General features: G+C 47.7%; 1 protein-coding gene across 1 annotated transcript in view; it reads left to right on the forward strand.

Moving 5' to 3' along the window:
• Positions 1–6,750: 6,750 nt before the first annotated feature.
• LOC133340496 (T-box transcription factor TBX20-like) overlaps positions 6,751–21,036 on the forward strand; it is a 38,047-nt gene continuing 23,761 nt past the window's right edge. The window contains 4 exon segments of the mRNA XM_061548789.1: positions 6,751–6,931; positions 6,933–7,017; positions 7,020–7,052; positions 9,270–9,425. Coding sequence (XP_061404773.1) covers positions 6,908–6,931; positions 6,933–7,017; positions 7,020–7,052; positions 9,270–9,425 — 298 coding nt within the window. The 5' untranslated portion in view covers positions 6,751–6,907.

Here is a 21,036-nt window from a genome sequence, read left to right on the forward strand (position 1 = left end):
GCCGCTCCGGCCTTCACAGGTGCTCGCTAATAGCACTTGTCCCAACAGTCTGCTAAGGCTACACGGGTCATCTTTGTCTTTGGGGGGGGGGAGGTGCAGTGTTGTGGGGGAGCGGTAGCGCAGTGGTTTGGAGCGCTACGGCTACGAACCGGGCCGACCGAGTTCGGGTCGACTCAGCCTACAAACAGAGTTGCCCTGGCCCCGCGCGGTGTGTACAACATCGCCACAAGGGGGGGGGGGTGGGGGAGACATGCGGCCGAGCGTGAAGGTGCCGGCCACCCACAAACCCCTCGATATGCCCTCCTTCTCCTCCGCTTTTGACTCGCTCACGGCACCTTGCCCCAGCAGTGTCCGCCAAGGCTTACGCGACGGTGGCGAAGTGGTGGGGGGTTTGGGAGAGGGGTTCTTTGTCTTTGCGGAGAGCCGGGGGTAGGGAGGGGAGCTCACCGCTGGCCACACGCCGCTCCTAACAAGGCTCAGTCTGCCCGGCGCCTCGCAGCCGCCGCCTTTGTGTGCGAGCGCTCAGCACCACCACCACCCCCCCCCCCTGTTGCCGTTCACACACAAACAGAAGGGGCACTGCGCGCGCACGCGCACCCACGCGCGCGCGCGCACGGTCTTGCAGGCACGCGCGCGTGTGTGGTGCGTGTGCATGTGTAGGTGTGTGTCTTGGTCTGTATATGTGTCTGTGTGTGTGTATGTATAGGTGTGTGTCTTGGTCTGTATAGGTGTCTGTATGTGTGTATATAGGTGTTTGTCTTGGTCTGTATGTGTGTGTGCATGTGTACGTGTGTCTTGGTCTGTGTGTGTGTGTGTGTCTTGGTCTGTATATGTGTCTGTGTGCGTGCATGTGTAGGTGTTTGTCTTGGTCTTTATATGTGTCTGTGTGTGTGTATGTACAGGTGTGTGTCTTGGTCTGTATATGTGTGTGTGCATGTATATGTGTTTGTCTTGGTCTGTATATGTGTCTGTGTGTGTGCATGTGTAGGTGTGTGTCTTGGTCTGTATATGTGTCTGTGTGCATGCACAGGTGTGTGTCTTGGTCTGTATGTGTGTGTATATATAGGTGTTTGTCTTGGTCTGTATGTCTGTGTGTATGTATATGTGTGTGTCTTGGTCTGTATATGTGTGTGTATGTATATGTCTTGGTCTGTATATGTGTCTGTGTGTGTATGTACAGGTGTTTGTCTTGGTCTGTATGTGTGTATGTATATGTGTGTATGTATATGTGTTTGTCTTGGTCTGTATGTGTGTCTGTGTGTATATTGTGGGGGAAGTGGTGGTGTAGCGGGGTTATCGCGCTGCGTTACGAACCCGACAACCCGCGTTCGATTCCCGCTCACGGCCAACACACCGGTGACGATTATCTGAAACGGTCTTGGGCCTCTCCTAGGTCGACTCAGCCTCAAATGAGTACCTGGTGCGGTGTGTGTAAACGTTGCCACTGGGGAGACAAAGGCGGCCGGGCGTGGTGTTGGCCACCCACTTCGCTAGCGCAGCACTTGCCCCAACGTTTAAGGCGATAGGGCAGATAATTGTCTTGAATGTCCTATATGTACCTAGACACATACGATATGTAAAGAATGGCAGTGAAAAAGATCTACACACAGAGACACGCATGTACACAAAGACATGCATACAGACACATTACACATGCACTGTTATTTTACATATATTATTAGACTGCATGTATTGACAAAACAGACACATAACTCTACACATATACATAATTGCCCATGTGTATATACAGACATGTTTCGAGACAAGATACACAGACGTAGGCATGTACACATATATACATACACACACTGAGACGTATATTAACGCTTTACAGCGGGATTAGAGAAATTAGGATATTATAATTTTATTATAATATTGTAAATATCAATTATATACATACACACATTCAGTATAATCTGTATACTGTATTTAGTATACACTACATAATCCAGGACATGCGCACACAATACATATATAGATCTATACGCAGTCATATCAATTTACACACAAGGACGCACCCACATGTATATGGACAAACATATACGCATACAGACGTAGATATACATATACAAACTCATGCACACACATTGTCATGCAAATTCCGTACATAAATACACACAAATGTACATTGAGCGGTATACAACACGTAAAATATACACACAGTGCCATGGATAGAAACACATTCGCGCACACGGTAAGGCACAAACATATTGTCATAGTTATTTGGTTCTTTCGGTTAAGTCACGTCTAAAGATAAAATAATAAATTAAATTAAATAATAGCATACGACGTTTCGATTGCAAAACGTCGTATGCTATTATTTAATTTAATTTATTATTTTATCTTTAGACGTGACTTAACCGAAAGAACCAATTAATAATTCCTGCAGTCACGAAAGTTCTAAAATTAAGATATTGTCATAGGTACATATATAGAGATAAGACACAGTGACATGGCCTTGCGGTAGCACGTTCCCTGCTTGTTACTAGGGATTCCCGGTTCGATTCCACGAGGCCGCCCCGGTTATTACTGTGGAGTGTATTCACAATCGATACGCACGGTTTCCTTCACAGTATACTTTAAATACCCACATTAGAAACGAGTTAGGCGCATTGCGTGCCGACGCCACGGTACAAATGTTGCCAAAATTCGAGAGAAGTAATCCATTTGGGATATCACGCAGCAGCAGCAATCAACCCACCCTCCTACTGGCAAGACGAATACCCACTTGCAGGTCGCATAGGGACAGCTGCCACTAGGGGTGCCTTTCGAATTGTTTCTGACATCACAATATGCATTTACGGTGGAGGAATCCGATGATCTATGAAGCTCTTGGTCACAGATGTCCGGTAGCCAGTTTGAGAGATGTCACGTGATGCAATTTTAAAAATAAATTTAACCAAGCGCCATGAACATGCAAATAAGATCATGTATTATTATACACACAAGACAAAGATCCCCCATATAGCCTTAATAGACTGTAGGGGCAACTGCTGTTAGCGAGCACCTATGAAGGCCGGAACGGTACACAAGGGTGGTGGATGACCAGCACCACGCCCGACCGCCTTTGTCTCCCTAGTGGCAATGTTTACACATTGCACCAGGTACTCATTTTAGGCTGAGTCGACCTAGGGGAGGCCCAGGACCGGTTCAGATAATCGTCACTGGTGTTGGCCGTGAGCGGGAATCGAACCCGTGTCGCCGGATTCATAGCGCAGCGCGCTAACCGCTACACTACCGCTCCCCACACACAGACATTAACACAAACAATGTATATATATATGTATATTGCCTATGCTCATGTTGGTTCAAAAGGCGGTTTCTCCCGTGTAGCGCTGCGTAGACTCTGGGGAGGTGCTGCGTCTGCGAGCACCAATGAAGGCCGACACGACGGACACAGGGATCGTTTCGACCGCCTTTGTCTCGCCAGTGCTGTCGATTTTGCACATCGCACTGTCGCTCATTTACGGCGGAGTCAACCTATGTGAGAACAACCACGATCTGCTCATATATATTTAACACTCGCCACGGATGTGAACCCTGGTCCGGAATTGAACCTGGGTTAACAAAAAAAGCCCGGGTCCTTCGGGCAGTGGCATTAACCACCGCTTTCCCATCAGCACCCCAATACACGCGCAGAACTTTCACGCAAATGAGCGGCACGTACACACAGGTACGCACCCGGCTCGCTTCGATGACGGGGATATACTGAAGTTGTTTGGCCGTGTAAGCGTGTGTCATTGATTAGCGGAGCAGGGGACGCAGTGGTTAGCGCGCTACGCTACAAACCCGGTTGACGATGAGCAACAGCGACGATTATCTGAACCGGTCCTGGGCCTGCCCCCCCCCCTAGGTCGACTCAGCCTCAAATGAATACCTGGTGCGATGTGTAAGCATCGCTACGTGGGGAGCCAAAGGCGGTCGGGTGTGGTGCTGGCCATCCACCGCCCTTGTGTACCGTTCCGGCCTACATAGGTGCCCTGCTTGTTTCAGTGGATACACACATAGAGTACTTACACAGACGATACACACTTAAACGTAGATACACATTGAGTACTGACACGTAAATACACACAAAAGCGCAGAGCATCGCCAACAGCGTAGGTACATGGATATTTAAACAATAATGGTAATATTTCCTTTATTTATGCGCTTACAATTAGTAAGATACTGATTCATCTTCTTGGTTCTTTCGGTAAAGTCACGTAGAAGGGAAATAATAAAATAATAAAAATAAGAATTATTTTATTGGTTTATTTGTATTATTTTATTATTTATCTTCTACTTGACTTTACCGAAAGAACCAAGAAGATGAATCCCTGCAGTCACGGAAGCTTTAAATCGAACGATACTGATTTATAGTCTGCGCATTATTTGGCATCATTCCGTGAGAAAAATTATGTCCGCCCTATGTGCAACATTGAGCACCCGCTCCATATACAACGTGGATATCACAACAGTGTATGGATACACGCGGTGACGATGCATCGTTAAATCAACACATTGCCCCACGCTGTCATTATTGCCGCAGTAACGCACATCGAGGGATAAACTGACCATTTCATTAATTCCCAACAACGTTCGAATGTACAGCGTTAGAAATCAACGCGTCTTTGGAGTGTGTAATGGAAGTGTCATTTCAACACTTTGAGCGTGCGGGTGAGACGGTATGAATTCTTCACCAGCACACGCGCATCTCCATAGGCTAATAAGGCACGCGGTCTCACACGTGGTACACGTGAAGGGTGAACGGAACAACTTTATATTTCAACGCAATACGTCGTTTAAAGTTGTTGTTTTCGTAATTTAAACTCTCTGCGTGTGAAAATAATTAATCCCGCACAATATAGCAATTTTATAAGTGCTACTTTGATTGTTAAGACTTCAAATATACATTTCGCATTTACAACGTATGCAGTATATAATGCACGTGTTTATGCATTAATAAACACAGCTAGATTATATATACACACACACATGTACATGTTCTCATCCTGCAGAACGTCACATTAAATGATCATACACGGTTAACGTAACAGAATACATGATGGTTTTTTACAACATTTAAATCATAGCTCTCATAAAATCCACATTCACCCGTCAATTAATAAAAAAAGTACATAATGTGAAAAACACGCGATAGAGAAGGGGACTGTATATATATAGTCATATCTATACTGTATATCAATCATACTGTAAAGGATAGTATAGTTTACATACATAGACGATAGAATATAAGTTAATGTTTACAAAAAATACACTACAATCTGTACACACGCACACATATATATAAAATATATGAACGCTATTGGCGTCGATGATTTAACTTCTGCCCTGTTAACCAGAGGGTCTTTCTCCGACACTGAACGCGGCGATGAACCGATTGAAATGGGCTCTTCTCTACTCGAGGCACTCAGGAACCCTGTTCGCAATTAGGTCATTAATTAAATACAATAATAACAACAACAACAACCATACCGCCGGTTGTCCGCCGTATATTTGAAGACTATCCGCAGTTGATCATTCGCAAAAAAATGTCGTGCCCCCATTCAATAAAATACGTTGATTTGATGTTTACTGTTTAACGTGTCAACGTTTTTAAAACATCGAATTACCAATTCCCTGAGTTGAACAGTACTATACTCACGTAGGTAAAACATAATAATAGAAATAAAATAATAATAAATGAAAATAAATCAATTTATTATTATTATTTTATTTCTATTATTATTTTTATTTTTTACCTACGTGACTTTACCGAAAAAACCTACTAAGAGTATGAATCATTGCAGTCACGAAAGCTTCAAATCTAGAAGTAATATAATCATTTATACAAGCTGTGCTCTATAGTGTGAATTGCTAAGGTATTTCGAAACGAATTATTGTAAATCACTCATGGGCAATATATAGTACAGTACAAAAGGTATAGTTCATACACAGTATATACTTACATTATAAATTACATTCAGTACCATAGATACACGCAGCGCATACCCACACACTCTACACATACAATTACAAATATATGTAACACCATACTATAACAGTACGTACAACACACAGTAACCACACCGTATAAAAACACAGTACCACAACGTATATTAACAGAATACCAAAACAGTACCACACAGTACCATACACACCGTGCAATGATTATCCTGTACATACTTCCAGGCACACGCTAGCCGCCACCACCACACACACACACGATGGTGACATTGCAATCGAGTCAGTCACAGCCTTAGCAATCGATAGGCAGGAGTCGGTGGTATTATTGACGGGGGGAGAAGGGGGGAGAGTCAGGGACGAGGTGAATGCTGTTGGGGGTGACACTGAACACACGCGGGTGACAGGGCCATGTGGTCAGCTGGCTGAGTGACTCATTTGTCTGACTCGTGTGGCTAAGTCACTCGCTCGTGGCTTGGTTGCAGCTAGCTGACTCTACTGGCGCTCTGACAAGAGTTTGGGTGGCTTGGCCGACTGGCTAAGTGGCTGGTTTGCCTGTCTGGCAGGCTGGCTGGCAGACGATGGGGGTAGTCGTGTTAGCTTACTCAGCAGTGCGTGGGTCCGCTGACGTTGGGTCGCTTGATTGGCCCTTAACAGCCTCATTCTCTTTAGCCTCCACAATAACCACCCCCCTCCCTACCCGGCTGGCATAACCTCCCTCCTCAGCCCGTCTCCCCTCCCTCCCTTCCTTCCCTCTCTCCTGCTCCTCCCCAACCCCCATGCTAACCACTTGAAGGACCGTTCTCTGGCACAACATTAAGGCGGGCCGGTGCCTTGTGTGTGTGCGTGTGTAGCTGCAGTCCTGCCATCCGCGCGCGGTGATAAGTGGCCGGGTTACACGGAGTGCCGACTTAAACGCATCAAACGCACACGGAAAAAACACGCGCGCGCACGCACATTCATGCACAGGTCGTGTGCGCACATCTTACACGCAGAGGAACACACGCACAGCGGCACGCGTCAACAACACTCCGAAAGGGGGTCGTCGAGAGAATTCCGCTGGCGTGCAAGGGGTCTTCTCAAGCCGTCTCGCCATCACTCGGCAAGTTGCAGCAGCGTGCAAATTTTCGTCCATTAATCGGTATTCGTTGCTTTTTGGGGCAAAAAAAAAAGTTTAAGCCTTCGCCGCTGTTGGTGGCCGCTCACGGTCGGTGGTGGGTGTTTGATCATCCTGCACTTCATGCCGATGATGGTGGTGGTGGTGGTGTCAGCGCGCTTGTCGCTGGAGGTTTTTGGAGGTGATGATGGTGGTGGTGGCGCTTCGGTGTTGGTTTTTATTGATGGTACCCACATTGATGAAGTTGCTTCTCATTGCGTTGATGCCATTGTTCTTGGTGGTGGTGATGATGTCGTTGGTGCTGCTGATGGTGTCGACGTTGGTGCTTCTTTCGTATGACTGCTGCTGGTGTGGATGGCAGAGCAACAACTCCAGTGTCATGTGCAGGTGGTGAAGCCAGATCACCGGAGTGTACCGCTGTGATGTCTCTCCCTCGTGTTTGTGGATCGGGGCAATGCGTCGTTAACGCGCTGTACGGCCCGTTCTGGATGACCACAGTCGCACGCTGTCTGGAGAGTTTTCAATTTCCCATTTGTGCATCAGGTATCCGCACCTGCCCGGTGTAGTGCAAGTGTTGTCAACACTCCCTGGCGGTGATTGCGATGATTGTGTTGCTCCTGCTGCTGCTGGTGTTAACGACGTAAATGCTGGTTGTGATGGTGTTCACGTTGTTTCCGATCGTTCTCGTGATGGACAAGTTACATACCTGTCAACCCCTTATCAGTGCCGACCTTATTACATACCTTATTGGTCACACCGTGCTCTTATGAATATCAACGTTCATCCGACGTCACAAGGAAGAAACACAAACAAGCCAAAACATATTTTTAAACTCCATTCCCCTACACAAGAATAGGGTAAACCATATGGGGTTGACAGCTATGAACTCAGTGGGGTGGAAGACTCTTGCCGCTAGCTTTGGTGGTGGTGGTGGTGTTGTTGATGGTGTTGGTGTTGATGGTGTTGGTGTTGATGGTGTTGGTGTTGATGATGGTGTTGATGGTGTTGATGGTGTTCGTGAGATGGTGGCTGGGTGAAGGCGCAGTGTTTGTGCGAGTACCCGTGCTGCTCGGCGATGCTATCGGCGCCGGGTGAAGGCGAGTGTCCAGTGCTGGCGATGTTGCTGCTTTGCCGGCGCTGTTGGTGCCCTTACCGCCGCTGCCGAGATAGTCGATGTTGCAGTTTACATCCTGGGCGTGAGCATCGTGTGCGATGGCGCAGCAAACCAGGGCTCCCTTCCTGCGCTGCCGTTTGCGCGCGTTAGCACCGCTGGCGTCGATGTTATTGCTGCTGCTGGCGTTAGTGACCGACGATGCCCCACGGGTGCCAATGTTCCCATGTCCGAGGGTGTCAGCAAGCTCAAGCTTCTGAACCACTGCCGCTCTGCTGTCACCGCTGTTGCAAGTGTCAGCGCTTTCGCTGCTGCTGCTGCTGTTGTCACTGCTGCTGTTGCTAATACTACCGGTTGGTCGCATTGTTTTAATAGCTGCCGCTGTTGTTGCTGTTAGTTATGGTGAGTGCCGTTCATGCCGGCGTTAGTTGCCGATGTTCGGGTGACGAGACGAGGGTGTGACGGTGGGCGACAGCGCAGCGCTCGCTACTGCTTCCGATGGCAGCGGTTCTGCTGCTGCCTGGTGATGTGTTTCATGCCTGCTGTCCATGCTGTTGTTACTGCTGTTGTTGGTGACCCCTTTGTATTTCGTTCTTGTGCTGCTGCTGCTGCTGGCTCCGCTGTATTTCAATCCCGGCTGTTGCCGCCGCTGCTGCTGCTGCTGTCACTGCGACTGCTGCTGTTTGCCCTGTGTGCTGTTGCTGGCTGCGTTGGTATTTAATCCATCTCTGCTGGTGGTGGTGCTGTTCCCGTTGTCTGCTGCTGCTGCTGTTGCTGCTGCTGCTGTTGCTGCTGCTGTGGCTGTGGCTGCTGTTGGTGTTCCCGTTGCGTGCTGCTGCTGTTGCTGCTGCTGTGGCTGTGGCTGCTGTTGGTGTTCCCGTTGCGTGCTGCTGCTGTTGCTGCTGCTGCGGCTGCTGCTGCTGCTGTTGGTGTTCCCGTTGTCTGCTGCTGCTGTTGCTGCTGCTGTGGCTGTGGCTGCTGTTGGTGTTCCCGTTGCGTGCTGCTGCTGTTGCTGCTGCTGTGGCTGTGGCTGCTGTTGGTGTTCCCGTTGCGTGCTGCTGCTGTGGCTGCTGCTGCTGCTCACGGCCCGTACAGCCATGGCGTGTGGAAGCCCGCAACAGGGCAGCGCCAAGGCCACTCAGCTGTCGCCCAGGGCCAGCGCATTCTCCATCGCGGCGCTCATGGCCAGGAGTCCGGCGGGCAGCAGAGGCGGCCGCGACGGGGCCACGCGCGGCACCATCGCAGCCCACGGTGAGCGTTGGACACCCGTGGCGAGCGCGCTCGCAACGCGAGAACGTTCACCATCGCCCGCACCGGAGAGGGTTCACCATCGCTCACAACGCGAGCGCGTTCACCATCGCCCACACCGTAGAAGGTTCACCATCGCTCACAACGCGAGCGCGTTCACCATCGCCCACACCGTAGAAGGTTCACCATCGCTCACAACGCGAGCGCGTTCACCATCGCCCACACCGTAGAAGATTCACCATCGCTCACAACGCGAGCGCGTTCACCATCGCCCACACCGTAGAAGGTTCACCATCGCTCACAACGCGAGCGCGTTCACCATGGTTCGTCGTCGTTCCCTGGTCGACGATTGGACCAGCCGGTGGTAGAAATTGCACCCTTTTACTGTGATGTGCAGGGTGTTCCAGATGTCTTGTGGCCCCCTAAATTAATCGACCCCGAACTTTTGTTTTCCTTTGCAAATGCATTTCTGTTTAAAATGAAACTTCCTTGATTTTTTTTTAAGTTTTTGAAAATTAAATGGGGGGGGGGTCACAATACATCCGGACCACCCTGTACTGCGTGGCTCTTAGGCAATCGCACAGCGGCCAATGTTGGATTTGCCAACAAGGCGGTACTGTATTTTACCGACCAGCGGGGGGGTGATGGCCTTGAGTCGAACTCCGAGCTGGAGTTGAACTCGCGACCCTCAAAATGAAGCCACGTGGATTGGGGGAATTGACGATGAAAATGCGACAACCACTGACCATAGTTGACAATGTTCGCCTATGTATATACACATACAATATTATCTTCGGCTCATTGCGTCTTCTTCCTAAGATCAAAGTCGCCGTCAGAACTTTAGAGGCTGAGCAGAGTCGTGTCCGGTTTAGTACTCGGACGAGAGACTTCTTGGGCAAACACCGCGCGCGAAGACCCAGCGCACACGCGCATCCGTTTCGTCTGCGAAGATGGTAGGAGAGCGACGGGATCGTTGAATCCATCTGTGCGGAGTTCCTTTGGTAGTCGTTACACCAGCCCACACCCCCTCGCCCTCGCAATGCGTGTGAGCGTTTCCGTGTGAGCGTTTCCGTGTGAGCGGGTGACACATTTCGTTCCAAGAAATCGCTGCAGACATCGCAGTGAGGCAGGGACCCCAGCCCCCCTACTGAATAAAGATTCTCGTGACATAAGTAAACAACAACAACAACAACAACGTTATATTCGGAACAAAATCCGAGTCATTTAAACAATTCGTTTTAGGTGTTGACGTTTTCTTTGACGGATATAGGGCAGCGTTACATTGCTTTATGACACAATATATATTTTTGCTGTCCTTTTTAAGGCCAGTGTTATTTACGATTGTTTTTGTTGTTTATATGATGCTATATATTTTTTTACAGTAGTGTGATGCAGTAGCAAAGCGCCTCGCTCACAGATTTAAATATGCATGTTTAAATGCTTCAATCTTGATTTGAAACTTTCGTGACTGCAGGAATCCATACTCTTTGATTATTTCGGTAAAGTCACGTAGGTGACTTTTGTTTTATTTTAAATGCTTCGTCCAAGGGGTAGTAGGCTCGACACTTCACGCCTTCCTTGGTCAATTGAGATGTGTGCAATTTCGTGGGGGGAACCGACCCTCCCCTACGGTGTTTTCTCTGTGGGTAAACTTCTCCCGTCATAGCAACGTGTAGACTTCACGAGAGGCAATGGACGGATCAAACCGCTGCCTCGCCGCTCCACCCGAAATTGACGTTCGCTGCGCATGTAAAACTAAATCAGAACGATTTTATTTACATCGCGTAGAGAGAACATTTCCCCTTGACAAACACAGTACTTTGCAAAGCACGCTGAGTTAAACGCCAACGTATTTCGTTTCGATATATTGTACAGTCCTAAATAATATAATAATAAAACAATTGTTGTAAAACATTATGACGGATGAACTCGCGTAACCGTTCGATAATATTCGTGTCAGAACAATCAAATACACGTTCACTGGGCGTACAGTCGGATCCACGTGTTCACTGTGTATACAGTCGGATCCACGTGTTCACTGAGTGTGTTCACCGTGTGTACAGTCGGCTCCACGTGTTCACTGTGTGTTCACCGTGTGTGTACAATAATTTTTTGTTCGGGGTGAATCGGTACTGGTTCGGGTAGGGTCCAGGTCGGGTACAATCCAGGTCGGGTGATGTAAGATATAAAATATCTGTTTTAAACTAAACTGTGAAGCAATGTTTTGATTTAAAGCTTTCGTGACTGCAGGGATTCATATTCTTGGTTCATTCGGTAAAGTCACGTAGAAGGTAAATAAGAAAATAAAAAAATATATAAAAAATAAAAATTCTCACGACGTTTCGACAGCAACACAAGCAATCATCATCAGGTGTGAAATCCACAGCAATAAAATTTGAATTTTTTTTGAAAAACAATTTCTTGCTGTGGATTTTACACCTGATGATGATTGCTTGTGTTGCAGTCGAAACGTCGTGAGAATTTGTATTGTTTTATATCTTTATTATTTCATTATTTCCTTTCTACGTGACTTTACCGAAAGAACCAAGAATGTGAAACAATGTGTTTTTTATGCCAGGTAAAAGCCCACTGAGCCATAATAGCTCTTGTTCAGAAGAGACCTGGCCACAAATGATAGCTCAACGAAATGGCTCATCGTGTGGACATTTATAGCAGCCAAATACTCTAAACGCATGTTTCTAAATATGGATAGAACCCACGACCTCCTGCATACCAGGCGAGGGTAGTTGTGGAAGGTTCAGCGAGGCTGGGTGACCCCCCAGCATACTCATCATTGTGCCTAGAGGGTTGGTGAGGATGTAAGGGGGAATTGTTATTTGTATATATATCGAAATATATATCGAAATGTTAGTTGGTAGTTTTATTTATATATATTTAATATAAAGTGATTTGTTTACCTGTCCTATATTCATATTCTTTGGGTCTTTCGGTAAAGTCACGTAGATATAAATAAAATAATAAATAAGTCAAGATTTTGCCTCTCCTATACTTTGCACTCATATAGTTTATTTTTGTATGTATTGTAACGTACTGACCTGCTCCTACTGGAACATCTGTGAAACGTCACTTCATAGCTCATCGGATTCCTCCGGTATAAATAAATATTCTGATTCTGAAATACTCCTCTCGACTGACGTTAGCCGTGACCGGGAGTCGAACGCGGGTGGTTGGGTTCATAGCGCAGGGCACAACCATTCTGAAAGCGCTCCACCCCATCGTGTGCGTTGCACTTGGGACTATGAGTAGCCAATATCTGTATGGGATGAAACAACTGGTTATACATTTAACGTGGCCCGGAATCACTGCTGAGAACGCTAATTGTTGCTCACACACCTACCGCGGTACACGCTTTATACTTTTAAATAATGCATTCTTGCAAAAGTCACGAACAAGAGGACAACAGATTTAAGTCACCAAGCGCATTGGTTCAAAGGAAATACGAATGCGAATTTCGAAAAAAAGTAAAATATCGCCTTCTGTTATTGTCGACACGGTGCGGTGTTTAATCGAGTTGCAAGCCTGTTAGAGAGACCGGTGTACACGTGGAGTGGAGTAACGCGGGGGTTTGCGAACGGTGTTTGCACGCACGTGCGAGTTACGAACAGCGAGGTAGCATCAGGGACGAACAGGTGCGGAGAGAGAGAGAGAAAGCGACGGCAAGGAGACGGCCAATGAAGATGCAGAGCGGTGATTGACTGGCTGCAAATGCAGGCGGCGAAACAGGCGCCAGGCTGACGGGAGATTGAGGCGATAGCGGCAGAAGCCACGGGGCGTGAGAGGACGGGGAGGTCGCCGGCTGAATTAGAGAGGAGTTACTGAGGAGGACGAGGATACATACGGGAGCGTGTGAGGAGAGAGTTGAGTTGGTCGGAGTGAAGACAAGAGGGAAGACGAGAGAAGTCGAAGGCCCCGCTCGCCACACTTTGCCCTCTCCAGCGGTGATGGCTGAGCCCCCACTGGAGGCAAGGACGAGGTTGGAGAGGCGAGGGTAGAGAAGCTAGCGGTAGATAAGCTAGCAGTAGAGAAGCTAGCAGTAGAGAAGCTAGCAGTAGAGAAGCTAGCAGTAGAGAAGCTAGCAGTAGAGAAGCTAGCAGTAGAGAAGCTAGCAGTGGAGAAGCTAGCAGTAGAGAAGCTAGCAGTAGAGAAGCTAGCGGTAGAGAAGCTAGCAGTAGAGAAGCTAGCAGTAGAGAAGCTAGCAGTAGAAAGGCTAGCAGTAGAGAAGCTAGCAGTAGAGAAGCTAGCGGTAGAGAAGCTAGCAGTAGAAAGGCTAGCAGTAGAGAAGCTAGCAGTAGAGAAGCTAGCGGAATCCTAAGTGTGAGTGTGCGAAGCTAGCAGTAGAGAAGCTAGCAGTAGAGAAGCTAGCGGTAGAGAAGCTAGCAGTAGAGAAGCTAGCAGTAGAGAAGCTAGCAGTAGAGAAGCTAGCGGTAGAGAAGCTAGCAGTAGAAAGGCTAGCAGTAGAGAAGCTAGCAGTAGAGAAGCTAGCGGAATCCTAAGTGTGAGTGTGCGAAGCTAGCAGTAGAGAAGCTAGCAGAGTATATAGCGGAAGGCTAGCAGTGGAGAGGCTAGCAGAGCATACGGTGGGAAGCTACGAGAGTGTTTAGTGGTAGGCCAGCAGCGGAGAGAGCAAAGCGAGCGGAGCGTGGCAGGCAGGCTAGAAGAGAGGCTAGGAGAGTGAGAGAGAACAGGCGAGCAGTGGAGAGGCTAGGAGAGAGAACAGGCTAGCAGTGGAGAGGCTAGGAGAGTGAGAGAGAGAACAGGCTAGCAGTAGAGAGGCCAGGAGAGAGAACAGGCTAGCAGTGGAGAGGCTAGGAGAGTGAGAGAGAACAGGCTAGCAGTGGAGAGGCTAGGAGAGTGAGAGAGAACAGGCGAGCAGTAGAGAGGCCAGGAGAGAGAACAGGCTAGCAGTGGAGAGGCTAGGAGAGTGAGAGAGAACAGGCTAGCAGCAGAGAGGCCAGGAGAGAGAACAGGCTAGCAGTGGAGAGGCTAGGAGAGTGAGAGAGAACATGCTAGCAGTGGAGAGGCCAAAGAGAGAGAACAGGCTAGCAGTAGAGAGGCCAGGAGGGTGAGAGAAAGAACAGGCGAGCAGTGGAGAGGCCAGGAGAGAGAACAGGCGAGCAGTGGAGAGGCCAGGAGGGTGAGAGAGAGAACAGGCTAGCAGTAGAGAGGCTAGGAGAGTGAGTGAGAGAACAGGCTAGCAGTAGAGAGGCTAGGAGAGAGATCGGAGCGAAGCAGGCTAGCAGCGCAAGTGGGAGAGTTGCGACGGAGTCACGTGGGGTGATTAACGCGAGGAGTTCTGTTCAATAGAAAGTGACACGGGAGAGACGTAAGAAGTTATCAGCGTGAAATAAAAACACGACACACATTAGGTACCACGTGTAACTTGTGTTTGTTGTTGTTGTTATCAGTGGTATAGTAAACTTACATAAATTATAATGATAATTATCAGTGGCGTGTTAAACTTACATTATATTATCAGTGGCATAGTAAGCATATTATATATCAGTCGGGTGGTTAACTTAGATTATCATTGGCGTAGTGAACTTATATTATCAGTGGCATAGTAACACATTGTGATTGGCGTAGTAAACTCACATTATCATTGGCGTAGTGAACTTGCATTATCAGTGGCATAGTAACACATTATGAGTGGCGTAGTAAACTTACATTATCATTGGCGTAGTAAACTCACATTATCATTGGCGTAGTGAACTTGCATTATCAGTGGCATAGTAACACATTATGAGTGGCGTAGTAAACTTACATTATCATTGGCGTAGTAAACTCACATTATCATTGGCGTAGTGAACTTGCATTATCATTGGCATAGTAACACATTATGAGTGGCGTCCCCGGGCGCAAAATATCCTCGCTACGCCACTGGGTCAAGGCATCCCCTACGCTCGTTACGCTCCTGACGAGTGTCGTTCATTTCTCTCCGCACCGACACGATCGTCACTCGAGCTGTGAACGCGATGACAACGCGTCCGTGCGCGTTGCGTCCGTCCTGTGTGCATCATGCACTGGATGCATGATGCACACAGAATAGACGCAGGCGCATTCGAAACTCACTTCGAACGCGCGCTGCAGAATGCGCCTTTCTGTTTGCCTTGGTTGATGTACCACGTGAAGACGTGAAGTTTTAGTATTGAAACAATTGGTTGATGCACCACGTGAAGACGTCGTAAAGTTTTAGTATTGAAGCAATTGGCTCATGCGACGCTGAACCCTCGATACATCAATCTTAATTATCGATACATCCCATACAGAACCTTGATCCCATACAGAACCCTCGTCTCATCCCATACAGAACCCTCGTCTCATCCCATACAGAACCCTCATCTCATCCCATACAGAACCCTCATCTCATCCCATACAGAACCCTCGTCTCATCCCATACAGAACCCTCATCCCATACAGAACCATCGTCTCATCCCATACAGAACCTCGTCTCATCCCATACAGAACCCTCGTCTCATCCCATACAGAACCCTTGTCTCATCCCATACAGAACCCTCATCCCATACAGAACTCTCATCTCATCCCATACAGAACCCTCATCCCATACAGAACTCTCATCTCATCCCATACAGAACCATCATCTCATCCCATACAGAACCCTCGTCTCATCCCATACAGAACTCTCATCTCATCCCATACAGAACCCTCATCCCATACAGAACTCTCATCTCATCTCATACAGAACCTCGTCTCATCCCATACAGCACCCTCGTCGCATCCCATACAGAACCCTCGTCGCATCCCATACATAACTCTCGTCTCATCCCATACAGAACCCTCATCCCATACAGAACCTCGTCTCATCCCATACAGAACTCTCGTCTCATCCCATACAGAACTCTCATCCCATACAGAACTCTCATCCCATACAGAACCCGCATCTCATCCCATACAGAACCCTTGTCTCACAAATGCTCGTGAGTAATCGCTGCCACCGCTACTTGCACACGTGGAACACGTGTAATGTGGTGCATGTCTTCAGTGTTTCATGCGCGTCCACGTAAGTGTATGTGCACAGCTGTCAACCCATACAGTTTACCCGTATTCTTGACTAGGGAAATTGAGTTTTCAAGTCCATACTGCGTACAGCCGTTTCAATGCGGGAAAAACAAGTCCTATTTGTTTGTGTTTCTCCCTTGTAATGGGACTTTGTAGGATGAACGTGGAGATTTGTAAGGGCACGGAGTGACCAATAAGACACTGATAAGGGGTTGACGAGTGTGTGTGTGTGTGTCCGTGTACATCGATGTATAAGCACGCCTAAGCTACAACGCAATAGAGTTTACATATTTTCTTCATGACTAAAGTATGGCTACATTACAATGGACTTTGCCTGGTAAGATAAATCATAGTATAGTGGTGTCTCTGTTTTTAAAAGTGATTTGCTTATTTTAACGACACTTTGCACTCCTATCGTGTTTTTGCATCGTTTGTTGTGATGTTCTGAACTGCCCCTACTGGACATCTGTGAAAAAGAGCTTAATAGCTCATCGGATTCTTCCAGTATAAATACATATTCTGGTAGGTACATTGACATTACACTAATATACTATAATCTATGCAAATATGATATGCGCACCACATCGTTAATTGAAATGCAGAGCGAGACAGCCATACGTGTACAGTACTAATATATAAAACTCGCCTTTTGCCCATCCAAGGACGGGTGAATTGCAGTAAATCTGAAACTTGCAAGCGAAAAGCAGACCAGGATATTCATTGCATCAATTCGTGTGCAATTTGAAAGGCCGCGGTGACACAGACCTATTTCATTTGAAGGTTATAATCCCCAGTTCATCGTGACGTCCTTTTTACTTTGATGTCTCAACAGCGTTACGGAGATCACGTGATGACGTGAGGGTTTCTGCCTTTGTCGTGAAGGTTGTAAGTTGACGCCGTGGAGGGGGGAGGAGGCGCCTCGCCCCCCCCATGTGGAGTGACGTCACCTGCTCATGATTATTAATGAAGGGGGTTGGTCGACGTGGAGTGACGTCACGAGCGTTGCACACAGACATTCTTGGCTCATTATAGTAGGTAATAATAATGGGGGGGGGGGGGGGGTGTCCATTTGGAGGACGTTATCCGCTCATGAATATTAATGAGGGGGGCTGGTCGACGTGGAGTGACGTCACGAGCATTAAGGACAGACATTGCTGGGTGATTATAGTCGGTATAAACAGCCCTTTGTCAATCCACAGCTGGATGTAAGGGTCCACGACACGGTGTCGGTCATACTTCACCACGCTGGTCAGTGGGGGTTGGTGAAGGGGGGCGGGGGTATTGTCAGAACCACTTCAGATATCACGAGCCACTGATGGTAGCCGTGGCTGGGAATCGAACTCGGGCAGGCGGGGTGGATAGCGCAGTGCATGAACTACGTCATTGAGTCCATCCGACAGCAGAACGACACTTGAGTCATTATGAGATGATGGTTTAACACGTAGTAGGCTTTCGTGACCAATATCATCCGTAATAGAGTTTTTTTTGCGTTAGATTGCGTACATGTTAATCTGGCTGTCGCCTGATGAAGCTAGTTGTAATTGCTGGCGAAACGTCGTACTCGTATTGTAAATGTTGTGGATTTGCTCTCCAACACACCGGTGTGCCGGACTAGTAACGAATTGGCACGTTCTGTTTACGTGACAAACCTTACTAATTGGCTGTGTCGGGTGGTGGTGGGTTTAACGACACATCACGCAATCTAACCCAACAAAAACCTCTATTATGGATGAGATGATGATGTTGATGTTCCTGATGATGATGATTGCACTGCTCTTGCTGTTAGTACTTATGGTGCTGTTGCTGAGGATTTTGCTACCATCGTTTCTATTGATAATGACGACGATACTGATTCTGCTATTGCTGCGACTGCCACATCCGTTGGTGATGCTACTGATGATACTGCTGCTGTTGGTGATAAACTATCGCATGAGTAACGACCGTGCCACCCACGCTGATATCTAACGCGTTAGTGTCAACGTGCATCTGGAAATCGATGGGGACATTTTTGATAAAACTCTATGAGGCCATTGTAGCCGAGGCCCTATCACCTAAGACGTGCTCTAAGTGTATTATTGGGTACATTGCCAGCTTTGCTCAGCATGCAAGGGGAATATTAATGCACTCCGTCCGTTGAGCGGCATCATTATAGCAGTGTCAAAAAATGTAGACGTAGAAGTGAAGACGTAACACCGCCTTCGACAGTCCACTGCTGGATGATGGCTGGATGGTTCGCGAGGGGAGTTGTTTGACCCTTTGATCATACTTCACCGTGCCGGTCAGTGTGGGTTAGGCAAGAATGGGGGTCGAGAAATCGGTTCAGTTATCTCTTGCCGCGGGTGTTAGCCGTGGTCGGGAATCGAACTCGGCGTCCCGAATTCAAAGCGCCGTTCGCTATTCGCTGCGCCACCACGCCATTTCCAAATTGATTCCCGGACATTTTAAGGGGTCATATTTTTTTGGGTCGGGGGTGTTGGAAACGTCGGAGAATTTCATTTTTTCGAATGATTCCGGTTATGAGAATATGCTCGACTGTAGTTGTCTCTTTTTTTTTTCCTCGACATTTTGATGCTGGCAAAAAGGTCCCGTAAATATTGCTGCTCGACCCGAGATATTCATACTTTGATGCTTGCATTTCCTTTGTGCTGTTCGCCTTTTGGCGTTCGCTTGTCTAACACCGGTGGTGAGACTAGGCCATAAAGAAGGCTGACTCTGGTGTAGGCCAATCAGTTTTCAAAGCCAATTCATCATATGTAATTATCAGAGCCCGTTTGTTTTCATGTTTTGCCACAAGTACGTGTGGTTAATGCAAACTCGATGCCTTGGAATAGGTATCGATTTGGTGTTTGAACATCTTAACACCTGTCGTTTTATTGCCAGAAAGGCGAATGTCTATTCTTATATTTTTCATCAGTTGTGTCTGATTTCAGCATTACAGCCGCTATAGAGAACACCGTTAGAATGAACATCTCTTACTTGGCGACGATCAGCTGTTGCGTAATCCATGCATACTCAACAAGTCACCGGTAAGACGTCGCCCATTTATTGCTTCATACAGCCACGCTGCATAGTTATGTAAATGCTCCCCACTACGCAGTCTATTCCAACGTCAGTGCTCAATTGAGACATTATGGGTGACCATCTCTGTCGAGGTCCTTGAGCCAGTGCTGTAAATTCCACATTTCTATGGCAGGGCCCGGTCCATCTACAGAAAGGCCATCGTTGACTTTCCACGAGAGGGTAACGTTCAGCCGAGTCAACGCACCCGACCTGAGAGTTGAACTTGAAACCTTCAGATTGGGAGTCGGACACTCTTGCGTTGAAGACAATGCTGCTCCTGTTGCTCTCAAAGAAAGAATCTGCCAGCCTTGGGCATCAACACTGAAGCATAATAACACTCAAGGTGGCTTGGTCTGCCTCACCGAAGCTCGGGCATTAACAATCAATGCTTCAGAATCTCAAAGATGCCTTGGGAAATCATAGTCAAACACTCGCAAAATAAAATAAAAAGTCACGACCAAATCCACGCCGCTGCAGGCCCTGATGAACAAGTCTTGAGACTCGGCTACGACCTGGGTAAGTGAATGGTACTGCTATCATACCTGGCTCTTTGTACAAGTGCATTGCCCATGAATGTATAGAATGTCAACGTGAAACTAGAAGGTTAAAATTCATCGGTATTCGTAATAATGCCTGTAAATGCGATGCGTGCTGTTGTTGTCAAGACACTGTGGTGTTGACTTTCATGGCAGAGGCAACCTATTCGCGTAATATAATTACACATCTGTTTTTAATATACGTTTTACAATATATGTTTAATATTTATTGTTTTCTCTTACCTTGTCTTTAAAATGTAAAATGTATCACACGCACGCAACGGCACCTAAAGATAGCGTGTCCTCAACTGTGCCCAATCTCTCAAGCTAAGCAGGTCTGAGCCTGAATATCGCTGTGATGGGTGACGGCCTTGCATGCCACGTTGTCACAGGCAGCTGCGGGATTTGCAAACGGGGTGGTCAGCAGAGAGAGGCAGTGTCTCAATACAAATCACTGTTGTGCTGTACATGCATGCTCCTCATTCTTCACGAAGATGAAGGTCCCCCGTATGGCCTTAACAGGCTGTTGGGGCAAGTGCTCTTAGAGAGGACCTATGAAAGCCGGCACGGCAAACGAGAGGGTTGGTGGCCAGCACCACACCTTTATCTCCCTAGTGGCGACGTTCACGCACCACACCGGCTACTCATTTGAGGCTGAGTCGACCTAAGGGAGGCCCAGGACCGGGCCCAGATAATCATCGGCAGAAATCGACCTCGGGCTGCCGCCGGCGCGGTGAAGAAATCTGGGCAGGTGGAGCCGTTAGGGGCGATGGGAAGGCTCTCATCCAGCAGCGGATTGACAAACGGGCCGTGCGTGTAACCGCGTCTGCGACCACGTGCGTGCTGTGGGATTAGTGAGTCACTGACAGGGGGTGGTGTAACACGGCCTGTGTGTTTGTGTGACCTTTACCGCTCCACACCGAGTCATGGCGGCAGCCAGATCATATTAAATTCGGGCGAAGACACACGGCAATATACAA

This window comes from Lethenteron reissneri, chromosome 9 (genome assembly GCF_015708825.2).
Source record: "Lethenteron reissneri isolate LAM-NWPU_2019-01 chromosome 9, ASM1570882v1, whole genome shotgun sequence".
Classification (NCBI taxonomy): Eukaryota; Metazoa; Chordata; class Hyperoartia; order Petromyzontiformes; family Petromyzontidae; genus Lethenteron; species Lethenteron reissneri.